This window comes from Sinohyriopsis cumingii, chromosome 16 (assembly GCF_028554795.1).
Source record: "Sinohyriopsis cumingii isolate HCF-2022 chromosome 16, ASM2855479v2, whole genome shotgun sequence".
Taxonomy (NCBI): domain Eukaryota; kingdom Metazoa; phylum Mollusca; class Bivalvia; order Unionida; family Unionidae; genus Sinohyriopsis; species Sinohyriopsis cumingii.
Genome location: NC_142976.1, coordinates 84262195 through 84288404, shown reverse-complemented (window position 1 = coordinate 84288404; position 26210 = coordinate 84262195). Strand labels below are relative to the sequence as shown.

The 26210-nt window shown below is 35.3% G+C and overlaps 1 protein-coding gene and 1 long non-coding RNA gene across 3 annotated transcripts; one reads left to right on the top strand and one right to left on the bottom strand.

Annotated features, from left to right (window-relative positions):
• Window positions 1–1324: 1324 nt before the first annotated feature.
• On the top strand, window positions 1325–26164 carry LOC149780922 (mpv17-like protein 2). 2 transcript variants are annotated; one of them, XM_089938022.1, is made up of 3 exons: window positions 1340–1377; window positions 2961–3111; window positions 23351–26164. In XM_089938022.1, exon 3 carries the CDS (start codon window positions 23357–23359, stop codon window positions 23966–23968), a length of 612 nt encoding a protein of 203 aa, XP_089794148.1. In that variant the 5' UTR covers window positions 1340–1377; window positions 2961–3111; window positions 23351–23356; the 3' UTR covers window positions 23969–26164. The 2 variants fall into 2 exon arrangements, with proteins under 2 accessions (XP_089794149.1, XP_089794148.1); XM_089938023.1 differs by lacking the exon at window positions 2961–3111 and having other exon boundaries at window positions 1325–1377.
• On the bottom strand, window positions 10720–26054 carry LOC149780923 (uncharacterized). The gene is made up of 2 exons (XR_016415161.1): window positions 25918–26054; window positions 10720–11041 (listed from the first exon to the last, which is right to left on the bottom strand). It is a non-coding gene; the product is annotated as an uncharacterized LOC149780923 (long non-coding RNA).
• Window positions 26165–26210: the final 46 nt, after the last annotated feature.

Genomic DNA, 26210 nt, shown 5'->3' with positions numbered 1-26210 from the left:
AGAAGAGAATAAGAAGAAGAAATTAGAGTTTGAAAGATTAAATAACAACTGGATGAAGATCCAACAGAAATTTAGAGAGATGGGCCATCCTGACTGGATAACAGAGGAGGAGAAGAAGAGGAAGAAGAAAGGAATTTTGGGAAAGATAAGGGGATGGTGGAAGAAGTGGAGGAGTTAGAAGAAGAAGAAGAAACCCAAAGGCCCTTTTCAGGGCCACTCATAGGTCTCGAAAAGAGATTGACTTTCAATTGCCTACCCTTTTTTATTTTTTTATTTTTTAAAACAAAAAAAAAATAGAGACCCCTCAGGTCGGGACCATATTAAAATAGGGTCCCGACCCTGTTCCATTTCCCCTAGTCCCTAGACAGGCCCAAACTCTGTTCCCATGTTCAATTCCCCTTGTCCCTAGAATTGCTTTTTTTCTCCCATGTTAAATTTCCCTTGTCCCTAGAGTGACCCAAAATAGATTCCCATGTTAATTTCCCTTGTCCCTATACAGGCCCACGATTTTTCTCCATGTTAAATTTACATAGTCCCTATACAGGCCCAGGGGTGTTTTTAATGATAAGTCCCATTGTCCCTATATCGCCCCCCCCCCCCCTCACTACTGCCATCGCCTTCCATTTTTGATTTGCGTCGGTACTCGAACTCAGATTCATTAGAATATTATTATTAGAACTTCTAATTGAATAATTCTTAGATTATTTTTGGATTTGATTCTTAAAACCGTAAGTTCTTTTTTTTTTTCTTTTCATTTTAACATTGTTTTTCCGGTGAAATAAATTATTTGTTAAATTTTACAAAGCTTGTTGTTTTCACTTTTTCTTTGCTACTTTTTATTAAAGCCTAAACACGTAACACACGATAATCATTTAGATCTACGAAACGATTTATAATAGGCTCATTGTGCTATGTGTTTGGACAATCTGTTCAGAAGCGAGACCCAGTCTGTTAAGTATATTAAGCTGATATAAAAATTGACACTATATATATATATATATATATATATATATATATATATATATATATATATAGTAATTTTACTTTTGACATGACGTTGATGATACGGAAATTCAATCTGCATTTTCCAATCTCACATCCGGACAGATACTACATAGTAGAGTTGAGCTGACGTCAGCACTTGGAAAGGCTTCAATATAGCCAAATCAAACTACGTCGTAGATTTTCATTGACGTATACACCTCTATAGGTTTTCAGTACCCAAAATCAAGCTTACGTAATATATATGTGAATGTGTGGGTGTGGGTGTGTATGTATGTATGTATGTACGTATGTGTGCAAACAGCTTGAGAATAGGCGCTATCTTTCCTTCCCAATGAACATAAAAACTTTTGGTCGGATTTACCACCCACTGAGGTAGTTTAATTCTTCTTGTTCTCCTCCTCCTCCTCCTTCTTCTTCTTCTTCTTCTTAATAATAATAATAATAATAATAATAATAATAATAATATTATTATTATTATTATTATTATTATTATTATTATTATTATTATTATTTAGGTTTGTTCAGTGGTTATTTCTTTTTAAATTTCTGGTGCTAAAGGAGAATACATATCAAAATTAAATAGTTAATTAGAAAACTTGCCTTAATTATACGGCACTTCTTTTTTCCTTTTGTTTGTTTGTTTGTTTGTTGGTGTGTGTGTGTGTGTGTGTGTGTGTGTGTGTGTGAACTTCATTACCTTACTCTTCTGAAATAAGCCCAGACTCTTTGGTCATCAGCTTTCAGAAATGTTAAGTTCTTGGATTTCTAATATGATTGTATTTGCTGAGGAGCTAAGTTAGCACCATAAATCCTCCACTTCTCTTACGGCTCAGACCATATCAGAATAGATTAGATCATGAAGTTATCTTTACAGATAGGTAATCCATTGAGTATGTGAGCGATTGCAATCAAAATATTATCGGCTTTTCTAGAAATTAATGAAAGTAACACGAAACTCGATGCAACTGATAACTATATCTGGAACCACTTTTGCTTATTTATAAAAAGGACATGGTGGCGAAATTTGTCAAAGTTTCTATCGGAATATTTACGGGCTTCTTTTTAGAAATATATATGGTGCACTTCGCCAAAGGATTATTATCAAAAGCAATAAATTACTTTAAATTCTTATACAAATATCAGAGATTATTCCCAAACTAATGAAAATTGTCCGAGTAATATTTTGGTGGGAATCGAAAACTTTTTCCTCAAGTCAAGAAAAAAAAAGACTCTAAAGTGATCCGTGCCACTGTTAGAGGACACACGGTACTAATTATACGGAAGAACTGTGAGCCAGTCTAGAAATGGGTAATAGAGTATTTACGGGTTTGGTGGTCCATAATTGGTTAATAATGAAAATTAAAATTTTAGTTAAAATATCTTTTGAGAGCTTATCCTATATGTAATTTAAAAAAATATAGACAAATTTCTACTGATGCAATTTTAGCATTCTTACAGGCTATACACAGAAATCCTCAATAATGAAAGTAACACCTGATCCATTTGGTGCAGAATCAATAACATGTGTTTCATGCATGTGTGTAAACAAAATGCCGCGGTCATATGGTGTTCTCCACACATAAGCTTGCACCAAGGTTAGATGTGCATGGAGAATTATAGGTCTCATCGTCAGCACCCAGAAATTTTAAATTATTGAATTTTGAATATGATGGTGTTTCCATATGTTTACTATTGGAGTTGAATTAGTACCCTGTGTCCTAGATTACTTTGGAGAATATGGCGGCGGAAGGAGAACATACAAAATTTGGATATCTTGGTCTTTGCTGTTGTGAAATTTGTTGTGCAGTCCGCCAGAGGCGGATTACCTTCACACAACCCCTACCGAGATTGCTTAACGGAAATGACCGAGTGATATTTGGATCGTTAATCGGATCACTCTCTGCCTTTTCCGTGATATCTTGGACGAACTGATTGTTGCATACACTGTTTTGTAGAAAAGCCACGAGGTGTTAGAGTTGGATTGTTGCAAGCCATTCGTTTGATGCAAGGCAAACAGAGGCGGGGTTTGGAGCGTCGAACGTAATGATACAAAACCTACATATATTTCATACTGCTCAACCATTTTATGCTCCGAAACAAAACTTTGTAAGTAGTTCTTTGAATTTAACCAAACGAATGTGAAAACTATTGCATGATCGACCTGTTGTATCATATTACTACTTATGACCTTATGTAACACAAGATTGCGGGAAGGCCTAGCGCCGGCACGATTTACCCAAATACTGCCCAAATGTACCCAAGAACTGCCCAAATGCTCTCGAGTACTGTCCAGAAACAAGCATGTGATACATTTACAACTAAAGAGGTTTTAAAATTAATTGAAAAGTTAAACTATTGGTTAAAATAAAATACGTTAAATTACTAAAGCAGTTAGAAATTCTTTGTACGAAACGTAACGAACATCTCCAATTACCATTTGCTTGGGGGGCCCCTAGTGGCCGAGTGGTCTAAAGCGCTCACCGTTACGGATCACTGCCATCTCACCTCTGACTGCGTGGGTTCGAGTCTAGGATTCGACCAATGTGGGTATGTGAGAAAGCTTGCCAGTAGCTTCTCGTGGGTCGGTGGTTCTTCCCGGAGTTCTTCCTCCACCATTAATACTGGCCGCCATACATAGCCTATCGTGTGCTGAAAAATGGCGTTAAACCCCACAACAGCAACAACCATTTGCTTGGAAATTATCGACAGTGTCGGGATAGTCTGAGTTTCCTCTGACCCTTGCCACCCCATTTTTTATATTTGGAGATTTATGTTGGGTAGTCCGAGTTAAACCAGCATGAAATCGATAGGAATATGATTTATTTTCTCAGAAATTGTGATTATAGCATTTGTTATGTCTTTAATCCACTGATACACAAGAAGAAAGTACATCGTTGCAAAAGTTTGACCTGGATCTGGTCATTTGCATTCCTAGTCACGTGACTACACAAATCTCGCAACCTTACATCTCACTGACATCAGAGGTCATACAGTCACGTGATATCAACGACAAACGATTTATAGTGTTGCTGTAGGAAAACAAATTGGACATATAAATAAAAGTCATGTAATTTTTATAGAAAATTGAAAAAACAAACTTCTCAAAATATTTATTCTGAAAACAACAACAAAAATCTGTAAATGTTGCAGCAATTTGAAGAAAACCAGATTCATTATGAAGAGCATGTGTCGATGTGGTCATCACGTGATACCAACAAAAAAAACGTAGCTGACGTGTGCTCGGTACTTCTTGTAAATGGTTTTCTCCACCCTGCTGCGATACCGACTGGTCTCTGTTCATTGTTCTCAGAATAAATATGTTGAGAATTAAGTGTGCATTATATTTATTTACAAACATCAAGTGACTGCTATATAATATGCCCAAATCTATGTACAACAACTTGGGAAATTTGTTTTTTATCGATATAATGTGACTATGTGACCTCTAATGTCATTGACATGTATGTTCCAAGATTTGTATAGTCATGTGACTCGGAATGCAAATGGCCAGATCCTGGTCAAATTTCAGCAACGACTTACTTTCGTCTCCTCTGTCAGCAGATTAAAGACATGATGAATGCAATGCTCACGATTTTTCAAAAAATATATTATTCCTATTGATTTCATGCATGTATATCTCGATGAAGGTCGTTCAAGTGTGCTGGGTCGACTAGAAAGTGGCTACCCCATGCCGACACCAAATGGTGTCAGGGAATGCGCTCTGACCCTACGCCCCAACATAAATGTCCAAATATCAAAACATGGAGGGGGGTGAGTGGCCAAGTGGTCTAAAGCGCTGTCCATTACGGATCACTGCCATCTCACCTCTGCCTGTGTGGGTTCAAGTCGAGGATTCGGCTAATGTGGGTATGTGAGAAAGCTCGCCAGTAGCTTCTCATGGCTCAGTGGTTCTTTCCGGGGTTTTCCCGTGTTCTTCCTCCACCATTAATACTGGCCGCTATGTAAAGCCTATCGTCTGCTGAAAAATGACATTAAACCCTACAACAACAACAACAAAAAATGGGGTGGCAGGGGTCAGAGGAAACTTGGACTATATGCTGGGGTGTAGGGTTATGGTCAATACCCTATCGAAAAATTGGAATTCGTCGACACCATTCGGTGTCAGCATGGGGTAGCTGTTTACTAGCCAGCCCAGCAAACTCGAAGCACCTTTCCTTGAGATATACCTGCATAAAAATGATAGGAATATGATTCATTTTCTCAGAAATTGCGATCATAGCATTCATTCTGTCTTTAATGCACTGGCAGACGAGATGAAAGTCCATTGTTTCTGTAATTTGACCTGGATCTGGCCATTTGCATTCCTAGTCACGTGACTACACAACTCTTGCAACCTATCTGACGATCCACACACACACAGACACACACATATATATATAATGTTAAATGATAAAATAAATTAAAAAAACACCAATGCATGCAATTTGTGACTGGCTTCGCTTATATATATATATTTATTTTTTATTTAATTGTCAGTTTTAAAAACTTTTCCAGAAAATAGTTTGATCGTGACTGTTTGTTTTAGTAAACACCAGGTGTTGACCTTGATTCAAAATTAGTGGAAACCAGGTAAATAAGTTCAATTTTTATTTTAAAATTATTGCTTGTTGTCGAGATCATGATGGGACTACTGATTTAAGATGTAAACACTTTTTTATTTCTTAGAGTAAAATGATTGGTTTTCGTCAGGTGACACAGGGTGTACTTTATTTTTAACAAGTAAATAATTTCGACAGGTTCTGGAACATGATCACATGACCATTCTTTTGCATTTTAGAATGCGATATAACCTTTGTTTTGGAGAGATATTCTCAGTTGGGCTTTTTCTTTATACTTGAAGGTGTTGCGTTGTTTGGAGTTATTTCAAATTACTTGGATTCAAAAGGATTAAAACAATTTTTTCCCAGAAAATATACGTGTGTTCATACAGAATTCTTGATCAAAATTTATTTGGATTTCCAAAACCAAAGGATTATTTCTTGTTTCTACAAGGAACTGTAGTCTTCAACACACTGCAGGTTATGATATATCATCATCTTCCATCTTGGATTCTTCACTGGGACTCGAACTTGAAATCATTAGAACATTTTATTATGAGGACTCCTAAAATTTGATTTGTGGATTATTCTTGAATTATTTTTGGATTTTGATTCTGTAAACCATAAGTTCATATTTTTTCATTTTTACAGAATTGTTCCAGGGAAGTAAATTATTATATTTTTCAAAGCTTGCGTTGTTTTCATTCATTCTTGTGTTCCTGTTTATTCCAACCTAAACATGTAAAATAAGAATATATATATATATATATATATATATATATATATATATATATATATATATATATATATATATACAGTGGTCTCACTAGGATTTTAATACTTGGAGTCCAGGACTCCCATTTTGGTAAAAATAGGAGTCCCACCATCAAAAGTTGCAGTCCATTCTTTCCTACAGAATCAACACAGACGTGAGTACTTCTATTTTTAGATGGAGAGGTTTCCGTAATGTAATCACTCACTTTAATATAGTTTTATTAGAACAGTCCATTGACAGGATTGCAAATTTATGGTTTATATATTTGTCTACGTCCTCATAGTAATTTTAGGCAATGGTTAAATAGTATCTGTTTGCTGGTTTTTCCCCGTATTTTCGCAAATACGTGTCAAGTCGGAAAACAGCGTAGACCTTTAAGCGCATCTCACAAATTCCACAACATACAGTAGCATTGTCCCATACGTTTCTGACCTACATAATTTGCATTTTAAAGTTAAATCTTTAATAAAATAAGATCTTGGCTTTGCCTTCAATGATTTATATATTTTTTCTGAAAATATTTGCCCGATGATTTACGAAAACAGACAATCTAATAAACTGGTACATCCCGGCTTTAGTGAAGTCCGCCATTATTTCCCGTTATGCCTACTGGTTCACTTAACAGTTTCAAACTAATTTTATAACGAAATAGTCTGCAAGAGGCAGATCACTGATTCTGATCTTAAAACACGTTTGTATGTTTTATCATCAAATGATGTCATGCAGGAAATTGATTGGTTCTGCCTTACTCGGAAAACGGTTAATGGTTAATCAGCTATCAAAACATATGCTTGTGAATGGGCAAGTTTGTTTGTCAATCTAATTGATATCAAAACTAGGCCTAGCTACTGATATCCTGATGAATACATTTCACTACAACACTTGAACCAATCAGGCTAAGGCGAGGGGCATTTTAAAAAAAAAGTATGGTCAGTCAATGTACCTCTAAGCTAGGCATCACACTCTTTCCTACAGTTAGCTACTGTCCTATCTCAGCTATCAATTCTAGCAGCTTTATCACTCTTCTGAATCTCGTTCGTAAGTTTGCCGTTTAACCCAAAATTACTTATCCAAATTTACTAATGGCATTCTAAGTCTCAGCATATCTTGATTCTGAGATCATGTGCACTACTTATTCCGATACATTCAGAAATGAACACGATAATGAAAGCTAAAGTTGTTTATTTGATGTACTTTTATAAATGACCGCATTTACATCTCTGGGTCTTTCCGACTCTGAATTCAGTCACTGTAAAATAGAAGTACAATTACCACCCAGCTGCCAGTCAAAGCTTTTGAACTTGCCGCCCAGCTATTGCATCGTGTTCTTTTTGATGTACTCTTGTAATGGCAACATGTACCTACATCAAGGGGTCTTTCAGTCACTCAGTTCTGTCATTGTAAATATCAGCACAGCTAATTGATCAACACATTTTCCCACAAAGCAGGTGGCTGAAGCAGGACTGGCAAGTCTTTGAATTTTGTCACACACCTATTGCATTACGGAGGACTCCCGCCTCAGTGATTTTCTGCATCCAAGAAAAAAAAAATTGGCATCCAAATACACATAATTAAGCATTTCCGAGATGTGTGTGTGTGTGTATACATATATATATATATATATATATATATATATATATATATATATATATATATATATATATATATATATATATATATAAAATGCAGAAAACTGATTCTAACTCGGAAAGAAAGATGCGATCATTTAGAACAATCTTGGTCATAATAGTAAACACATACAAAGATACGCATAGAAAATTGAAAAAGGTTATTGAATAGTATTGTACTGGACTATTTTTTTTTATTTTAGCTTGTTAAGAATTTGCTATACATTTGTCTACTTGTGACTAGGGATGTGGACCCTGCTTTTTAAGTCCCACAGTTTTGAATTTAATATTGTGTTTTACATTAATGAAAGTGCTTTGATTTCCCAATGCATAATGATATTATTTAACTAGTACTGCATGAATCCACAATTTAAGATGTGTAAGTATAAAGAGATGACAAAGGAATAATTGATACAGAACATCAAAACTCTTTATTGTTTACATATAAAAAAGTGGATTGAAAAAAAAAGATTAAAATCTTTTAACATTTACACTAACATGAAAAAAGATAAAGAGATAAAAAAGATGTAATAGATTTAATTTTCTTTGCATCTAAATACGATACATATACAATTTATATATAAATCAGTCCACAAATGTGCGCTGCTCCTTCCCAAGAGAGTCCACATTGTGGTTTTTCAACAAGTATATTGGCTAGGCTTTCTCACAGGACGATTTTGCCAAACCAAAAGCATGGGACAGCTTAAATGTTACATATTTGTTGTTGAAAATCATTTGGACCATCTTTTTAGTACCGCAATGCTAACTGAGGTAGTGAGTATGTACTTGGCTACTTGCGATTGTAACATGCGATAAACACATGTCAATCTGATTACAGTAGCACTTCACTACCCTATACCTTAAATGTTGCATCAACAGTAAACAGTTTTTATTGATATAAATTCAATATCTATACCTATTCATTCTCTCAACATTTAATTAAATGTTTAGAATGTTACACAAGGACATTTCATGGTCAGTACAAAAAAAGGAGAGAAGTAATTTCCCTATTTGCAAATATTTAAATAAGTAGAGAAAAGAAGTATAATGATCAACATATAGACAAATCAAACATTTCTTAGTCTTAACTTTGTATCAACTGTAAATATTTTTTAGTATTGTAAATATATATCGTCTCTGTGCCACCTTTGCGCATTTAGTTTTTCTAGTACTTACCATATGTACACATAAAATATATACTCAAAGGAACTTTCTGCAGATGGTTTAAATGACAATTTTTTTATACAAATAATGATGACATTCCATTGTTTTAACAAACTGCTTTATTGAATATTTAACATAATTCATTATAATGTTTGGTGCAAATAGGTAATAATTTCTGAGCAAATGGTAATTGGATATGTTCGTTACGTTACAAAGAATTTCTAATTGCTTTAGTAAATTTAACGTGTTTCATTTTGACCCAGACCTTAACTATGCAATGAATTTAAAAATTTATTTCATAGTAAAGGTATCACGTGCTTGTTTCTGGACAGTATTTGAGAGTATTTGGGGCTGTATTTGGTATATTTGTGCAGATTTTGGGTGTATTTGGATAAATCATGCCACCCGGGCCTAGGGGCTCATAATATCCAGCACAGTAAATATTCTGTGATAATGTAGTTTATCTGTTAATGCTTGATGTATGCCATGTATTACATCAGCAAGATAGGTAACCATGACATTCGGAAAGAAAAACAAGGTCATGCCAAACAGTTTTGTACCTTTGACGCATTTATCCTTTGAATCCTGGTTTAGACTCACTTAAGAACTTAATGCACGGATTATTGGTTACGAGAAACCCTGAAATATATTGAAAACCCGAAATACAGTACTCATGAAGATGAGTGTATTATGATTGAAGTGTGTTTGAATAATGATTAAAAAAAAAGCAAATTTAAACTTGAAGTGGTTTGTTATGAATTATTTACATTTTTCCTGTTATTTATAGCATACTTCATGTGATAAAGTAGCTTGGTCGTTAGTCCTATATGTAAGACCTCGATGCTGATATTTGTTTTGGGCATCAGGGTCCTAATGCATAACTAACGACATTGTGTAGTTTGTTTTGATGTTGACTAGCATTGTAACGAAAGTCAAATTTTCAGGAATATCTCACATAACTGGCAACTAAAATAATGATGCTTTTCTAAAAAATAAAGTCATAATGTTTTATTCAGTCTTGACTTATTCTGATGTCTTTTCTCTAATAAATTCAAATTCTCACAAAAGAAATTGGCCGGTTTTCAAGTGTCATTGGCCTACATTTCATTTGGCTGAAAAGTGATGAAAGCCTGGAATGCCAAAATCAGGTTAAGTTGAAATATTATTCTTTAATGAAGCAAATAAAAATATATTATGCCTTTTGGAGCTGTAAGCAACGTTTCATTTTGTTCAAGAAACATCCCCACATGACCCTACTTGAACATACTTCGGCATACCTCAACTACTGTCGCATTTCAACAAATTCAAATGCATGTCAGTGGAACATGAAAATGCATCTATTTGCTAGTGTAAGATTTTGATTCCACTAGGATAAAAACAGCACAGTAAGTATATTAATTACATATCAATTTGTGGAAGAGTGTTGATACGGGCTGCCATGAGTGAGATATTCCTGAAACTTTGACAGCTTGTTCCAACTTCCATTGTCAACCAACATCGGAACACGCTATACAAGCCCGTTATTTGGATAGTAAGACATAGCACTAAAACAAAAAATAACATGTGTTATGTCTTACATTGTAGGACTACTTGGTCGTATTTGATTGGACAGGTATGACAGACAGTGTTCCAGCTAGGATTTCATGACAGGGGTGCTGACTAGGTCACTATGCATGGTTGGACAATGTTTCAAGATAGGGCACATCATGTGTGAATGGATATCACATAGTAACCAGTAAAAAAGAGAAAAAATAAGTGACTTTGACTCAGCATCATTTATTTCTCAAACTATACACTATTTCAAACAATATGTAACTAAAAGCTAGGATTCTTTATTAAAGGTTATAGGTTTTGGGTCTGTTGCCATCTCATTTGTTTTGGTTTCCTTGGTAGGTTCGTTTTGAGAGAATCTGAAACAAATTCATTTTACTCTTCATGTTAAAATAATATTCATATAGTTCGAAGTTTCAGATTTGTGATGAAATTAATAATAACACAACAACAACAATAATAAATGACTTTATCGTCCACACAAAATACGATAATTTGAAAATTAATATATAATTTACAACCATGAAACTTCAAGTAAAATTTCTTTCTCTCTTTGTATAATGGAAAGAATATAATCTTTTAGAAAAGCTACTTTTTGTTGAAACATCATTCTTGTAATTGTCAGATATGTTAATTTCATTATAAAGACAAGTCAGTGTTCGTATTCCATTTCTTCATTGTACTGACGTTGAGAAAGAAATATGCCAATCTACATATTGTGCGCTTTGGATAAATTAGAGTAAATTGTACAGTTAATTAAAGATGTGTATAAATGGAGAAAAAAAAAGAATAAATTAAAGTAAATTGAGGGCTACCGCTCATAAATAATTATTTCTTTATACACACATAAGTAAGAGTATATAAGCAAAAAATGCTGTGGTTTTCTTTTCATATGATTTCAAGCAACACATACCCAACAGAAACGGTTTTAGTCAAGACAGCAACTCTTGATGATGGTTCAAGATATGGGTATCAAATAGGAATAAAATAAACATTTCAACCTCGTGACAAATTTGATGGGAAAAAATGAAAGTACAAAAATATTCTGTCACTTTCTTCTTTTGCTTAGATACCGTCTGTGCAAGTGAACCATGTGGTAGGCATTTCTCACTTTGCGCATGCATCAATATTGTGCCTTAATGATAAAAACTGAGTTAATCAATAGTAAGGCTGTGGCAAAACTGGCCAAGAGCAAGGTACCAGAACAGATTAAAATTTTGGAAGCGAATGATCAGGGAACTTTTAAATTTGATAGGGGTTTTCAAAGGCATCATAAATTTGACAGGGATACTAAAAATGTTGGGCTGGGCATAGCGCCCCTCTTTTTATGTTTAGCTGGATCACTGACACATGTAATGGCTGGTGAAGCATTATATATATATATATATATATATATATATATATATATATATATATATATACACACACACACACACACACACACACACACACACACACTGCAATCTGACTTTTCTGCACATCAAAGGTTTCCATCAACCAATGTTGGTGCAAAATGCATACTGAAGTTGACTGATTGGGGAAAATAAAATACTGCAATGCTTACCATTTGAAAAGAGGCAGTTATCACCAGAATATTCTTTTCAAAATAATATTAATTTTGGATACATGAGCAACCACCCCTGTATTTGCATGACTTGTGATATGTTGGTCTGTTCTGCACATGGCTTTGAAAGATGTAATGTCTATGCATTGGGTTATGGAAATGAAATACATTACTTTGGACTCTTTCAGTCAGTATTTCAGTCAATTAACTCGGTCAGGTTTATAGCTGGTTTTACAAAATTCAACATGACAATGCCAATAAATCATATAAAATATTAAGCAAACATAACTGATCTTGTAAAAATTAGTAAAAGTTCAACATTTTATTAAAATAAGCTATTATCTGGAAGAAAAACAACAGTGGAAAGGATGGGATGTGTTTATAACTTCTCGATCATAGGGAAATAATTACTAAAGAATATAGAAACATACTACTGTATATGCCAGGGGATTTCTTGAGAATCCCATTCTTGTGGCAAGTTGACACGTTGGGTAGCAGACGATAAAGTACTTGTGGGAGAACTTCTTGCAAAATTAGAAGAAAAAAAGATGCAGCATTGTTCTAAGGTAAACATTTCCATCTTTTATATAATGTATTTATTTATAAGTATGATTCTAAAAGATAAATATAAAATAGTGTTTTGGGGGTTACAAGTTGAAGAAGGTCATATAGTGGGTCTTCTTGTTGACATTTACAAATCACATTTTCATATGCATTTAGAGTAGAAATTTTGGATATTAATGTTCACTTTATGAAATCACTCTTCTACATTAAAGAAAGGTCGTTATTTCTTGATACAAATTGGACTTTAGACCAAAGGCAGCACATGATCCAATGTTTACAGAAATGCTGTATTGTTGCGTAGAATTACCCGACACTATGGTACCACTTTAATTCAATTCTCCTGAACCTAGAGCAACATCAATGGCACATAACAACAAAATAAATTTTATCAGAAAATTATTTTTAAAAAACATTTGGGCTTTCCCAAAACCTTTTTGTAGTTTTATCATAATTTTGACTTTGGTAGATATGTTCTATTCAAAAACATACATTATTGCAGAATCAAATTGCAACAATTCATAATGTTATATGAAAAGGGTACATGTAAGCAAAATATATTATATTTATTTTATGAACTATACTTATGTAATTAAATGACAATGATTTGCAATATCTTGTCTGTACTGTTTTGAAAACTCAAAATATTTTTACTGGCATCATTCATCATTTCTTCAGAAGTTCAAATAATCAGGGACAAAAACCATGAAGGTGCCACTGTAAAAAATTTAGAAAATAACATAGGTAAAAATCAAGATCCAGCTAATTTCAAGAAAGGCTATGGCAAGAAAATAACTGTTACAACAAAATTGCTTATTTACCATTGGACAGAAACTATCGTAATTTGATATAATTGATATAAATAAGGAAAAAGGTAGAGAATGCTGATTTGACATAAAAATTGCTGAGTTAGCCATAAACTGTATGATAAAAGTATATTTTATGGGAAATATGCAGAACTTACACTACCAAACTAACAAAGCATCATCACTGACAGTTACATGTTATTGTAAAACTTAAGAATACAGTACACCATTCTAAGTAGTCAACATTTTCAATCACACTGGTAGATCACTGAATGCCTATTATGACGGGAAGTTATTTATCCCGTCAGAATAGTTAGTAAGGATCTTTATGAGGACTTGCTAGCTGGATAAAAATGAGTTACGTAGTTTTTTGCATGGTATTTATCTTTGTGTCCATTTCATCTGTGTAAGTATTGGTGGCCACTATATATGTTCTCTTAAGCAACAAAAGTTTATGAGGCTAGGTCAGAAATGGAGAACGCGATATTAGCAACACCTTTTGATAAATATATGTTCTGTTATGATTAATTCCCTTCATTTTTCCTTCGAACATGAGTTCCAGGGTTCTCTTGGCAATCAAACATCCAAATAAAAGTACATATACATGCATGAAAATTCCAATGGCTGAGTCCTTGGTACATAAGCTTTTTGTGTCTGCAAAATTCTGTTTCATTTTATCCATTTCAAAAAAGCAGGTACGAATCATGTAGTGTATGCGCCATCATACAACATTCAGGTGATTTTAATGGGATCAGGTAAAGCCATGTAGGTTAGATCATAAGATAGTAATTTTTCTGTGAAAAGTCTCAAAAATGTTGGCATAAATATGTCATATAATAAAATGTATGTGTTCCAAAATCATAGAAGGATTCAAAGTATGGGGAAAATGTGTTGATCAGTTAGCTGTACTGATATTTACAATGACAGAATACAGTGGCTGAAAGACCCCCTGATGTACATGTTGCCATTATAAGAGTACATGAAGGGAACATGATGCAAATAGCTGGGTGGCAAGTTCCAAGACTTTGACTGTGGCTGGTGGCTTGGTGGGAATATATACTGATATTTACATTGATTGTATTCGGAGGCAGAAAGACCCAGAGGATATTTATAAGAGTACATAAAATAAACAACTTTAGCTTTAGCTTTCATTATCGTGTTCATTTCTGGATGTAGTGGTATAAGCAGTGCACGTGACCTCAGAATCAAGACATGTTGAGACTTAGACAAAATGCCATTCGCAAATTTGGATTAGTGTTTGGGGATTAAATGGCAACCTGACGAAGATTGTAACAAGATTCAAAAGAGTGCTAAAGTTCCAAGAACTGATAGTTCAGATGGGACAGTACTAGCTGAGTGTAAGAAAGTGTGTGATGCCAAGCTTAGTGTTTGGACAAAATTCAGTCTCACTCTGATGGACACACAAGAGCTATGTAGGTGTTATAAAGAATGTAGAAATTAAACTCAATGGCAAGCAATAGTTCTTGTAATTGTCAGTTTCTTGGGAGGGAACTGCAACATTTGCTGGTGGGACTTCTATTTTTACCAAAATGGGAGTCCTGGACTCCTAGTTTTGAAGTTCTAGCAAGACCTATGATACAGTGTTGAATTCTAGAGTTAAAGTATGTTTTTTTAATTTATTGTTATTTAAAAAAAAGATGTGATCACAAATCAACAGAAATCTTCCTGACATTTGTGCACCATCACTTGGCAAATGATTATTGGTGTCCAAAAACATACAAGATGTTGCATAATACTTCCACTAACATGATATTTGTATGGGTCTTAATGATTTTCAGGCCTACTCATAGTCACCTGAAGAACTTGTCAGTCATCTGTTGTGCGTCAGCTGTCTGCCCATTAGGCAAGTTTGTTATCACTACTCCTCTTAAACAACTTGGAGGATAGCATTGAAACTTTACACATGCATTGTAGTTGGTCCTAAATGAAAGTGGTGCTGATCTGAAATCCAATACTGGCACCATGGTAGCCATCTTAAAAATCTCCTTATACTACTTCTCCTGAACAGAAGATGGTCATATCAACATGGGGTTTTCAGTTAAAGACATTTGTTATGTGCAGTTGATTCTTATTCAAGATGATTCATATGATAACCAGTGTCTAATATGGCTGCCTGTTGCTTTTGCCATAGACCCTCCTACCACTCTGCTGTAATGTCCAATCAACAGTCTTCATCCTTGAAAAAAGAATACTACATGGCATGTACCAGGAGCGTAAGTATCTTGCTGGTATGTACACATCATTGAGGTCAGATAGGTATGTTGGACTGGAGTCTATCAGTGAAACGTAGCACAGAGAACAAATTTTGTGTTTGATTCTGGATCAAATGGATAGCCAGTGTAGGGTACAGAGCAGGAGGATGTGTGCTCTGATCGTGGTACTTTAAGGATGATCCGATATTAAAATTATCCAGACAGAATTGAGTTACAATAGTCCAGTCTTGAAAGTACTAATGAACTCAAGTGTTTTAGTGGCATCAACTGAAAGATATTTGTGGATGGAGCTCATGTGTCTCAGTGCAAGATGTGCAGCCTTGCATATGTTTATGACATTTTGGTGCAATGTGAGAATACTGTCGAGAGTAACACGTAGGTTTTGTACTGATTGTGAATTTGATGCTGGAGTTGCTGATATTTATTGTTTGAGGTAAAGGATGTGAATGAGAAAGTCTGTGTTGTGATCAGAATGGCTTTAGTTTTATCATCATTCATCTGCAGCTTGTTACATGTCATCCATGATTTTACATCAGAAATGCACCTTGGATGGTAGCATCAACTTTGGTTGGGTGACTAGATTTGTTTATTTGGGTGTCATCAGCGTACAATTGGTGAGACACTGGATGATGACCTATGACACTTGAGAGCGGCTGAGTGTATAGAATGAAGAGAACAAGTCCAAGAACAGACCCCTCTGGAAGACCACAACATAGATCAACTGGGCTGGAGTGTATTCCATTTGAAGACACAATTTGTGTCCCGTTGACCAAGTAGGACTTGAGCCTCAATAAGGTTGTATCATGAATGCCAAATACATGCTGGAGATAGTGAAGTAACATATCATGGTCTGTTGTGTCAAATGCTGCAGACAAATCAAGGACTAATCTTTCTGCTATCCAAAACAAAGAGGTCTTTAACTACTTTCAAAAGAGTAGTTTCAGTACTGTGGCAAGGGCGATATGCAGACTGCACATTGATAAAAAGACTAATTGCATTCAGATGAGATACAAGTTAGGATAGAACAACATTTTCCAAGATTTTTTTATATGAATGGGAGATAAGAAACTGGGCAGTAGTTCTTTAAATCATTATGGTCAAGCATTGGTTTCTTAAGCAGTTGCTTTACAGTGGCAGTTTCGAAAAATGATGGAAATTCCGAGGATGACAGAGCGTTATTAATAACATCAGTTAGTGAAGGCAATATTGGATCGAAGCACTCAAGAAGCAGTGATGTTGGAATTGGATCAAGTTCTCATGACTTGGATGCACTCTTCATCACAATTGTATGTACTAAATCCATAGAGAAAGGTTCAAATGCTGCTAAGAGTTGCTGCTGATATTCTGTATTGCAACTGTATGGTGATGACATGTCAATTGAAATTGTGTTTTCAAGCTTATGATTATCTCTGAGGGTTTGTATTTTGTCACTTAAGTAATTTGCAAACAGGTCCGGAAGGTCAGCTGGAGAGAAGGTAGTTGGAAGTGGTGTATATTTCTTCCTTGACATTAGCTTGTTAGTAATCTTGAAGAGCTCTTTGCAGCTGGAACTTTCCATCATCTTAGTACTGTTGTGGGCTGATTTCACTGCATGGACTATGTTTGTGACCTTCTTAGCGGCTTCATAGATTTGTTTGTGATTAGTGAGTCTGGTGGAAAGCCAAAGCCTCTCAGCTGTACAGCAGTCTCTTAGCAGAGCAAAGCTGGTCCCTAATACTGCTATACCACAGAGAACACTTTTGAATTGATACATGTATTCTGTGCTTGGTTGCTTGTGCATGTTTGGCAAGCAATGAACACAGGCATTTATCAAGTTGTACTACAGTAGGAGGTAAGCAAGTTGTTAGGTTTGCTTGGATGTCATGCATTAGTTTGCTTCTATTTATCATATGGAGGTTCCTCTTAGTAGCAGATATAGGTGGAGGGTTAGGGACTGATACGTCAAGATGGCATATAATGCAGAGGTGATCCGATGCAAGTTCATGGGATACCAGGGAGGACCATAGAATATTACCATCAGGTCTATGAAGAATCCAGTCTAAAATATGACCATTTTTGTGGGTGGGTTGATTAACTGACTGAATGGAATCTAGGGGTTTTGATGTGTATGGGTTTCCAAGACAGTCAAGGGAATGTTGAAATCTCCAAGAATAAGGTTGAAACCTATTGAATTTCCATACTCCTGGAGATTCGAAAACTTATCCAAAAAGAGAGATTCAGTCAGCCTTTGTTTTCTACTAGGAGGAGGGTGGTTGAGGCAGACAAAGTGGACTGACCTTTGTTCCATTGTGAGTGTGGTTTGGACTAGTTCAAATGATGTGTATAGAAATTGAAGGTTGTGGTGACAGCAGTTCAACTTGATGGGGTAACCTGTGGTTGTTAGACCGTGCGTCATTATAAGTAGATTTACACCCCACCCGTAAACTCCATTTTGCACTTGTTCTAGTTTATACATATCACACCAAATGTAAGATGGCAACAGATATTTGTGGTTCTCACACAGAAATGTAGCTACTGGTAGTTTACGTTTGAAAGTAGAATTTCAAGTCCATTTATCAGGGCTACGTACATGTATTAGTACTAGTAGGGTCTAAAACATAAGTACCATATGTACTGGCTTATAAGTTGAATTAAACTGGAAACAACATAGATCCAGATCTGCCATAGCATAATTTGCTTGCAGATCAGGGTCAATTTTGTATGTTGTACTGATTACAAAAACAAAATGGCCACCATTGTATGAAACTCTTAACCAGCTCCTGAAACATTCGGAAATACAGCTGTACAGAAGAAAATATACTAGTTCTAAGTGCTACCAGCAACTAAATTAGGCAGTGCATAAAGTGCCAGGGTAACTTAGTAAGCTCAGTCTGTGGATATAAGTACAGATTTGCATGTTTGCATATTCAGACAAAAGAACAGTAAAACAAATATGGCCATTTCTTCACTGTCTCACTTGATGTACTCATATTTCAAATCAGATTCGTCAGATTCATTTTCAGGATTTACCCAAGAGGATCTCTTAAATGATATGAAGAAAATAGACACACTCGATACTGAACAGAAATATTCACTTGAAATTGATTCAACCTAACAAGATTGTGTAACACCAAAATCCAACATGGCTGACTCCTCCTTTTCAGTTCCAAGCTTTCTTAAAATCCAATATGATATGCAGAGTATAACAATCACAGCTGACTCCAACAAAATTCCAACAATCAAGAAATTCTTGGATGAGAATCTACACTTCCAGCATGGACACTCACAAAATGGACTGATCTACAAATCCAAGGATACAGATTCTGCCACAGTAACTCTATACATAACAACTGGTAAAGTTCATGTACAAGGGCCAGGCTACACAGAATGGGTACATTATTTTATCAACACTTGTCAGCAAATGGTAGACAACACCAGATTGAGATCAATTACCTTATAGCCAAGGGCTTCAACACCCATCCCTGAAGCCCACAGATCTCCAAATCCAGTCAACAGTAACACAGCTTTACATGAAATAAGCCAGATTGCTATCAATGTGGAGGAAACTCCAGGATCTCAGTTTATGATAGATGCAACAAATTCCTTTGAGTTCCATGGAACCCATAACCAGACTTGTACCTCCATACAGTGCGTAGTAGTGATAGGTATTCTCCAGACCCAAGTAGAAAGGTTAGAACAGGAACTCTCTGCACTAAAATCAAAGAGTCTACAGTGTTCAGGTGGATAAACCAGGGGCAAAAAAAGTATACCAGAAAACCCAGAAAAAACAATACACAAACATGTCAAAGGACCAAAACACAAGAGCATGTCAGGGCACTCAGACCATACCAAAACCAGTTATAAGAAAAAAATCATTATACACACAAACAGATGCAACCACATCAATTAAACAAGATAAGTCTCTTCTGCAGGTATTAGATGGTCAGAGCCAAAAATTAGCTAAAGCACATGCTGTAAACACTGACAATCATGTGTCTCACTCAACATCAAATCCAGGTACAGAAGAAACTGTTCTAAAGACAACCTCCAATTACCCACAGCAAGAAGCTAAATTAAATACAAATACTAAATACAGCAGTCACCAAACTCTAAGTCAGTCTAGTCATGGAAAACAAGAAGTTCAAGCAGTGCATCTGAAACCCCCCCCCCCCCTTGTCAAAATCAACAACATAGTTAAAGACAGATCTCTTCTCATTGGTTCTTCAATAATCAAAGGAGTAAGAACAAGAGGATTATATAAAACTGACGTAAAAACCCATAGAGTTGCAACTATTAACACTATTACAGAAAAAATATTGGAAATGGATATGTCACCATATCATACTGTAATTCCTCTCATTGGTGGGAATAATTACAGTAATGGCCAATCTTTAAAGGGCATTGAGGATGATGATGAAAGCTTGTTGTATGCCCTCAGGTCCAAAAACACAGGGGGCCCTGAGTGGTCTAAAGCGCTCACCGTTCCGGATCACTGCCATCTCACCTCTGTCTGCATGGGTTCGAGTCCAAGGCTCGGCTAGCATGGGTACATGGGAAAGCCTGCCAGTAGCTTCTCGTGGGTCGGTGGTTCTTCCCTGGGTTTTCCAAGGTTCTTCCTCCACCAGTTATACTGGCCGCCATGTATAGCCTATCCTGTGCTGAAAAATGGCATTAAACCCTAGAACAATAACAACAACAACAACCAAAAACACAGAGTGTAAAATAATCATCTCAGGTCTACCGCCAAGAAGGGATGTACTTATGACTGAACTAAATGACACCCTAAGTATGTTGTGTGAAAATTTCCAAATACTCTTTGTTCCGCAATGCAGGACCTTCTTCAAAGACAACCGAGTGAACCAACAATTATACCAGTGAGACCAAATCCACTTGTCCAACAGAGGTACTGCCATGCTCCTTAGGAATATAGACCAGTACATAAGACATATAAAAGGGGTTAGGCATGAGTCAGACAACTGCTTGTATTGTGGAGAACACGGTCATGTAACACAGCAGTGTCTGCATGGAAAACAGATTTGTTGCCATCTTTGTAACGAACTAGGACATAAGCAAAAGTTGTGCACATACCAATAGGTAGAAGGCTTTGATGTTCAGGCCTATGCAACACGTATCCAGCAACAAAATGCATTAGAATATGTGTACATATTCCAATGTAATAATTATAATTCTATAAACAGATTTGTGTATGGCCAGCACATTGAAATACAATACAGGGACTTCAAACAGTTTGATGAGCAAATGTTCTTAAATGATTTAGTTTGCAAACCCTTCCAATCAGGCTGCAATATAGCTGATGCCAACACTGCTTTAGACAAATGGTATCAGATGTTCAATGCAGTCTTAGACAAGCTTGCCCCAATTAGAACAAAAAGGGTTAAACACCAAATTACACCCAAGTGGATTACCCCTGAGATCAATGAGGCTAGGCACCTAAGAGATAATTTCCACAAGAAAAAAGACATGAAAAGCTATAGAAAGTGGAGGAATAAAACTAAGCACTTGATAGATAAGGCAAAAGAGAACTACTATAAACAGGCCATTAATGAAAGTAAGAGTACCAAAACATTGTGGAAGCATCTAAAAGAGCTGAACCCACCCAAGAACAGTTGTCTTCCCCCTAGACTTAAGCAAAATGATGATATAGCAATATCTGTACAAGACATCATGGAAATGTTCAACAATTTCTTCATAAGCATCTCCAGTAACAGTATTCAGAACCAGACTAACATCCTAATTGAACTTGATGCTCTTCTGTTATTTATCCTGATGATAATTATTTTTCAGTAGCTAATGTTAGTGAAGCTGATGTTTTTGATATGATAATTAAGGTGAATATTAATAAATCCTCTGGATTGGATGGTATTGGTCCACAAATTCTTAAAATTGCTGCACCAGTAATAACAAAGTCACTAACGCATATCATTAAATTTAAGTATAATGAGTGGTAATTTTCCAGAAACACTGAAATGAGCAAAGGTTACATCTATCTTTACGAAAGGAGAAAAGGAGGATCCAGGAAATTACAGACCAATATAAATTCTACTTGTATTGTCAAAACTGTTTGAAAAGCATGTAGCCATTCAGGTCTATACATTTTTTGAAACATACTCTCTATTTCATAAAGCGCAATCAGGATTTAGAAAGTACCACTCATGCCAAACAGAACTTACTAAATTAATTGATCTTTGGCTGAAGGAAATGGATAATGGACATATGACTGGGATTGTTTTCCATGACTTCAAGAAAGCCTTTGATCTTGTTGATCATGAAATTCTGCTGCAAAAGTTGAACTGTTACAGGTTTGACAATCCTTCTTTAAACTGGTTTAGATCGTACCTAAACCAAAGGTCTCAACAAGTAAGCATTGGCAATATTAGCTCTCAAACTCGCACTATTCGTTCAGGAGTCCCTCAAGGCTCAGTTTTGGGCCCTCTCCTCTTCCTTATCTATATCATTGATCTACCATTAAATAATGAATCCACAAATACAGATTTGTTTGCAGATGATACAACCTTGTATACATCTAGTTCTGATACTGAAGTTATCCAAACAAGATTAAACTCAGACCTTATTAGAGTCCAAAACTGGGCACAACAAAATAGGATGGTAATTAATGAAGGTAAAACAAAATGTATGATTTTTGGGACATCACAAAAGCTACACAAGTCAGGGAACCCAAAACTATCTCTTGCAATAAATAATCATCCATTAGAAAATGTCAAACATGAAAGGCTTGTAGGTGTGTCCATAGATAATAATTTATTATGGAATGACCATAAGCTTTGTAAAACACTGTCATCCAAAATTGCCCTTCTCAGCAGAATCAAGAAATATTTACCTATGGAAACTTACAATCTATACTACAAGTCATATATTCTTCCAACAATGGATTATTGTTCTAATGTATGGGGAAACTGTGCAAAATTTGAGCTTGACAGGATTTATAAATTTCTAATAGATAATGGAATTTAGTATTTTAATACTAAATATGTTATAAAAAAAAGTAATTATTGCTATCTTCATATAATGTGCATTGTTATACTCTCCTTAAGAGGGCCTCAGGGGAGAATAGTCCTTGACTAATGAGTCACCCTCTATAAATAAAGCATTATTATTATTATTATTATTATTCCTAACAAACTGCACAAACTCAGATCTGCCAGCAAATTATGTGATGGAAGATCTGGGTCTGGGTAGTTTGCATTTGATCTGTTCTTATAAGCGAGTATATATGGTATGTATCTTATTAGGAGGGTCTAAAAATTGCTGTCTTAACTATGTTTGTAACTTTATTCATGTTATATCTAATTTCATACAATTTACCATATATACTTGTTGGGAAAGGGAAGAAATATTTACAAGAGCTGTGATTAAATTCCTTCAAGGAGAAAAATGTCCATGGCAAAAGTTTCCACAAAAGTAATAGCAAAGGTTGTCTGTAAAATAAAGTTCTTCCGATGAACTGTTTTTTCATGTCTAAATAAATTCCCTTTTTATTTACAGTGATAAATGAGTCTTAGAACAGGAGGAAAGTTTTTCTACCTAAAGCTTAGAGAGACTGGAAAAATTCTGTTTTCAAATAAATATCTGCTGTACACAAACACCGTACTTACCATTGGTTCATCTGTCCTTGGTGATGGCCTTGAGCAATTTAATGAGATAACCAAGAAGAGGCAGTTGGTGTGGGATACACGGCGATCCATCCATGTGGGTGCAACAGGAACTTTTATTGGACCATTTGTTCACTACTGGTACCACCTCCTTGATTGGTGGTTGCCAGGAAGGACATTTAAAATCATTGCGAAGAAACTGGTCGCTGACCAATTTCTGTGTTCCCCAATTGTGATAAGTTCTTATCTAACAGTTATTACAGTGTTACAAAATAAATCCTTGGAAGATATTAGAAAGACTTTGAAAGAGAAGGGGGCTAAATTGTACTGTATGGAATGGGTGATTTGGCCACCTGCACAGGTTGTTAATTTCTATTTCCTTCCCACACGGTTCAGAGTGGCATTTGATAGCATCATTTCCTTTTTCTTTGACTGGTACTTCTCTTATACATTGTTTGGAAAGAAGCCTAAGATTGAAGAGTCCAAAGACATAGATAAAGAACCTTTTTGAAACACTCTGAGAAAATAATTTAACCTAAGTTGAAAAAGGAATTTGGCTGTGGAAATATAGAACTAATGCCATTACAGCACCTAATCATTCATGCTGGTTTCATTCCCTTTTGCAGACAGACAGGTTTGCAGTAAAATTTTGTAATGGCAGTAATTTGCAAGAGGTCTTTTGTTTTGCTAAAATGATTCTGTAAAAACCACTAGACAGATACGAAACTATGTACATGTTTTGTTCTAAGACTTCAGAATGAATGAATTTAATTTTGCAATGGGATTTGTTAAAACCATATGCCATTTAAAAAAATATTGTTTAGATCAAAACACAAGTTTGGTTTTGTGTTTATGACCTATGAAAGTGAAAGTATTAGTTTAGATAAGCAACCAACATTGGCCCCAGGGTCTATCCTTAACATCCATGGGATATGAGACAAAATTGTGAAGTATAGGAATTTAAGTAATTGTTATGAAACGTAAATGATAGTTGATATACATGACTGGACCTGTAGAGGAATATAGTCTCATTATTTGTACACACCATATCTCCTCTGGTAAATGATACATTTCATATTGTGAACTTTAATTAGCATCAGTATTATTTTCTGGTGTGAGTGGTTAATGAAAATGCCATTGTCTATGAACATTTTAGTTTTACTGGTCTGTTGATATTACAAACATTGTATAATATATTTGTTTGGTGTATACCAAACTGCAAACAAAACATATCAAGACCTGTCATAGCTTACTGTGTTAGTAGATGACAATCTTCACTGCTTTCGTCAAGTCTATAGCTCAACTCACATGGCCTCATTTCAACCTATGTAGACTGGGTAGATAGTTTTGTTCCAATGAGGCTGTAGACTGGGCAGGCAGATAGTTTTGTTCCAATGAGGATGTCGACTGGGCAGACAGATAGTTTTGTTCCAGTGAGGCTGTAGACTGGGCAAGCAGATAGTTTTGTTACAATGAGGCGGTAGACTGGGCAGGCAGATAGTTTTGTTCCAATGAGCTGGTCTATAGTTCAATTTACATAGCTTGTATATGCATTCTAAGTCACTTTCTGCAGTTATTGGTGTCATTTTGGAGAATTTGATTACGAATACCTTTAAATGGCATCTATTTACTTTATTTTGCACCTTGTTGATCAAAATTCCACTGAAGATTATTGTATAAATTCCTCGAAAATGCTTGATGGCAAATTCAGTGATAACGTACTGCTACATTTTTTGGCACAGTCAAGCAAGTGGGTTGATCCCATTTAAACTGGTTTTGGTCGCATGCTATGGTGTAAGAGGGAACATGCCTGCAGTTTGGAAGAAATTGTACTATCAACACAAACAGATGAGACAATGTCATCATTTATAAACAAAGCATGGGAAAACACCTGCAGGAAAAGAAAACAAAACGGCACACAAGTCCAATAAGTTGGTGTCAGTTATGCAACTTCTTATATATCTTTTGTATTGTATGTCATGTCTTTTATTTCACTTCATACATAAAACCTATTTTGCCCATGCAAATATGTGCTTTCATACACATGAAAGACAGTAGAAATACTGTTGTCAATTCAGATTTATTTGAGTTAAATTTTACATATGCTAAATTATCATTTTGAAGAAATGTCATATGTACAAGCTAAGAATATAACTGATTGTATGTTACTCCTCTTTCCCAATTATAGTTGAACAGCCATACAGGAGGTGTATGAAAACATGCACGACTTCTTGTTCACATGGTCATATTTGATTCCCGTTGTACTAGTAATAGTTCAATACAATATCAACTTTCTTGACCCAATGTTTTGCCGTATTTCCATTGTAAAAGTCCATAGCGATAATTTTCATCTGGAAATTTTGTTACAACAATGTGTAGATCACTCAAAAATCATGATTGAATAAACTTTATTATAACTATATTATGATTAAATTTTAAAATATCAGTAAATGTACTTACATGACCCATGTGACTTTTACTACAGTGCTGATAAAACACCAGCATGAGTCTTCCCAGAATGTCTGGTCACTTGGTGCTATTGAATCAACCCTGTCCATGACTATTTAAAACATGCTTTTTCTTGTGTGTCTTTTTATAACTGAAATACACATATAATATCATTTAATATTAAGTAAATCTCTCCTAAAATGTTTTCTGATTGTGGTTGACAGTGACTGGCAACAAAATACAGTGATCATCAAACAAATCGTTGCTTTAAAGTTTTATTTCACCCTCCTGCTTTTTATGTAGGA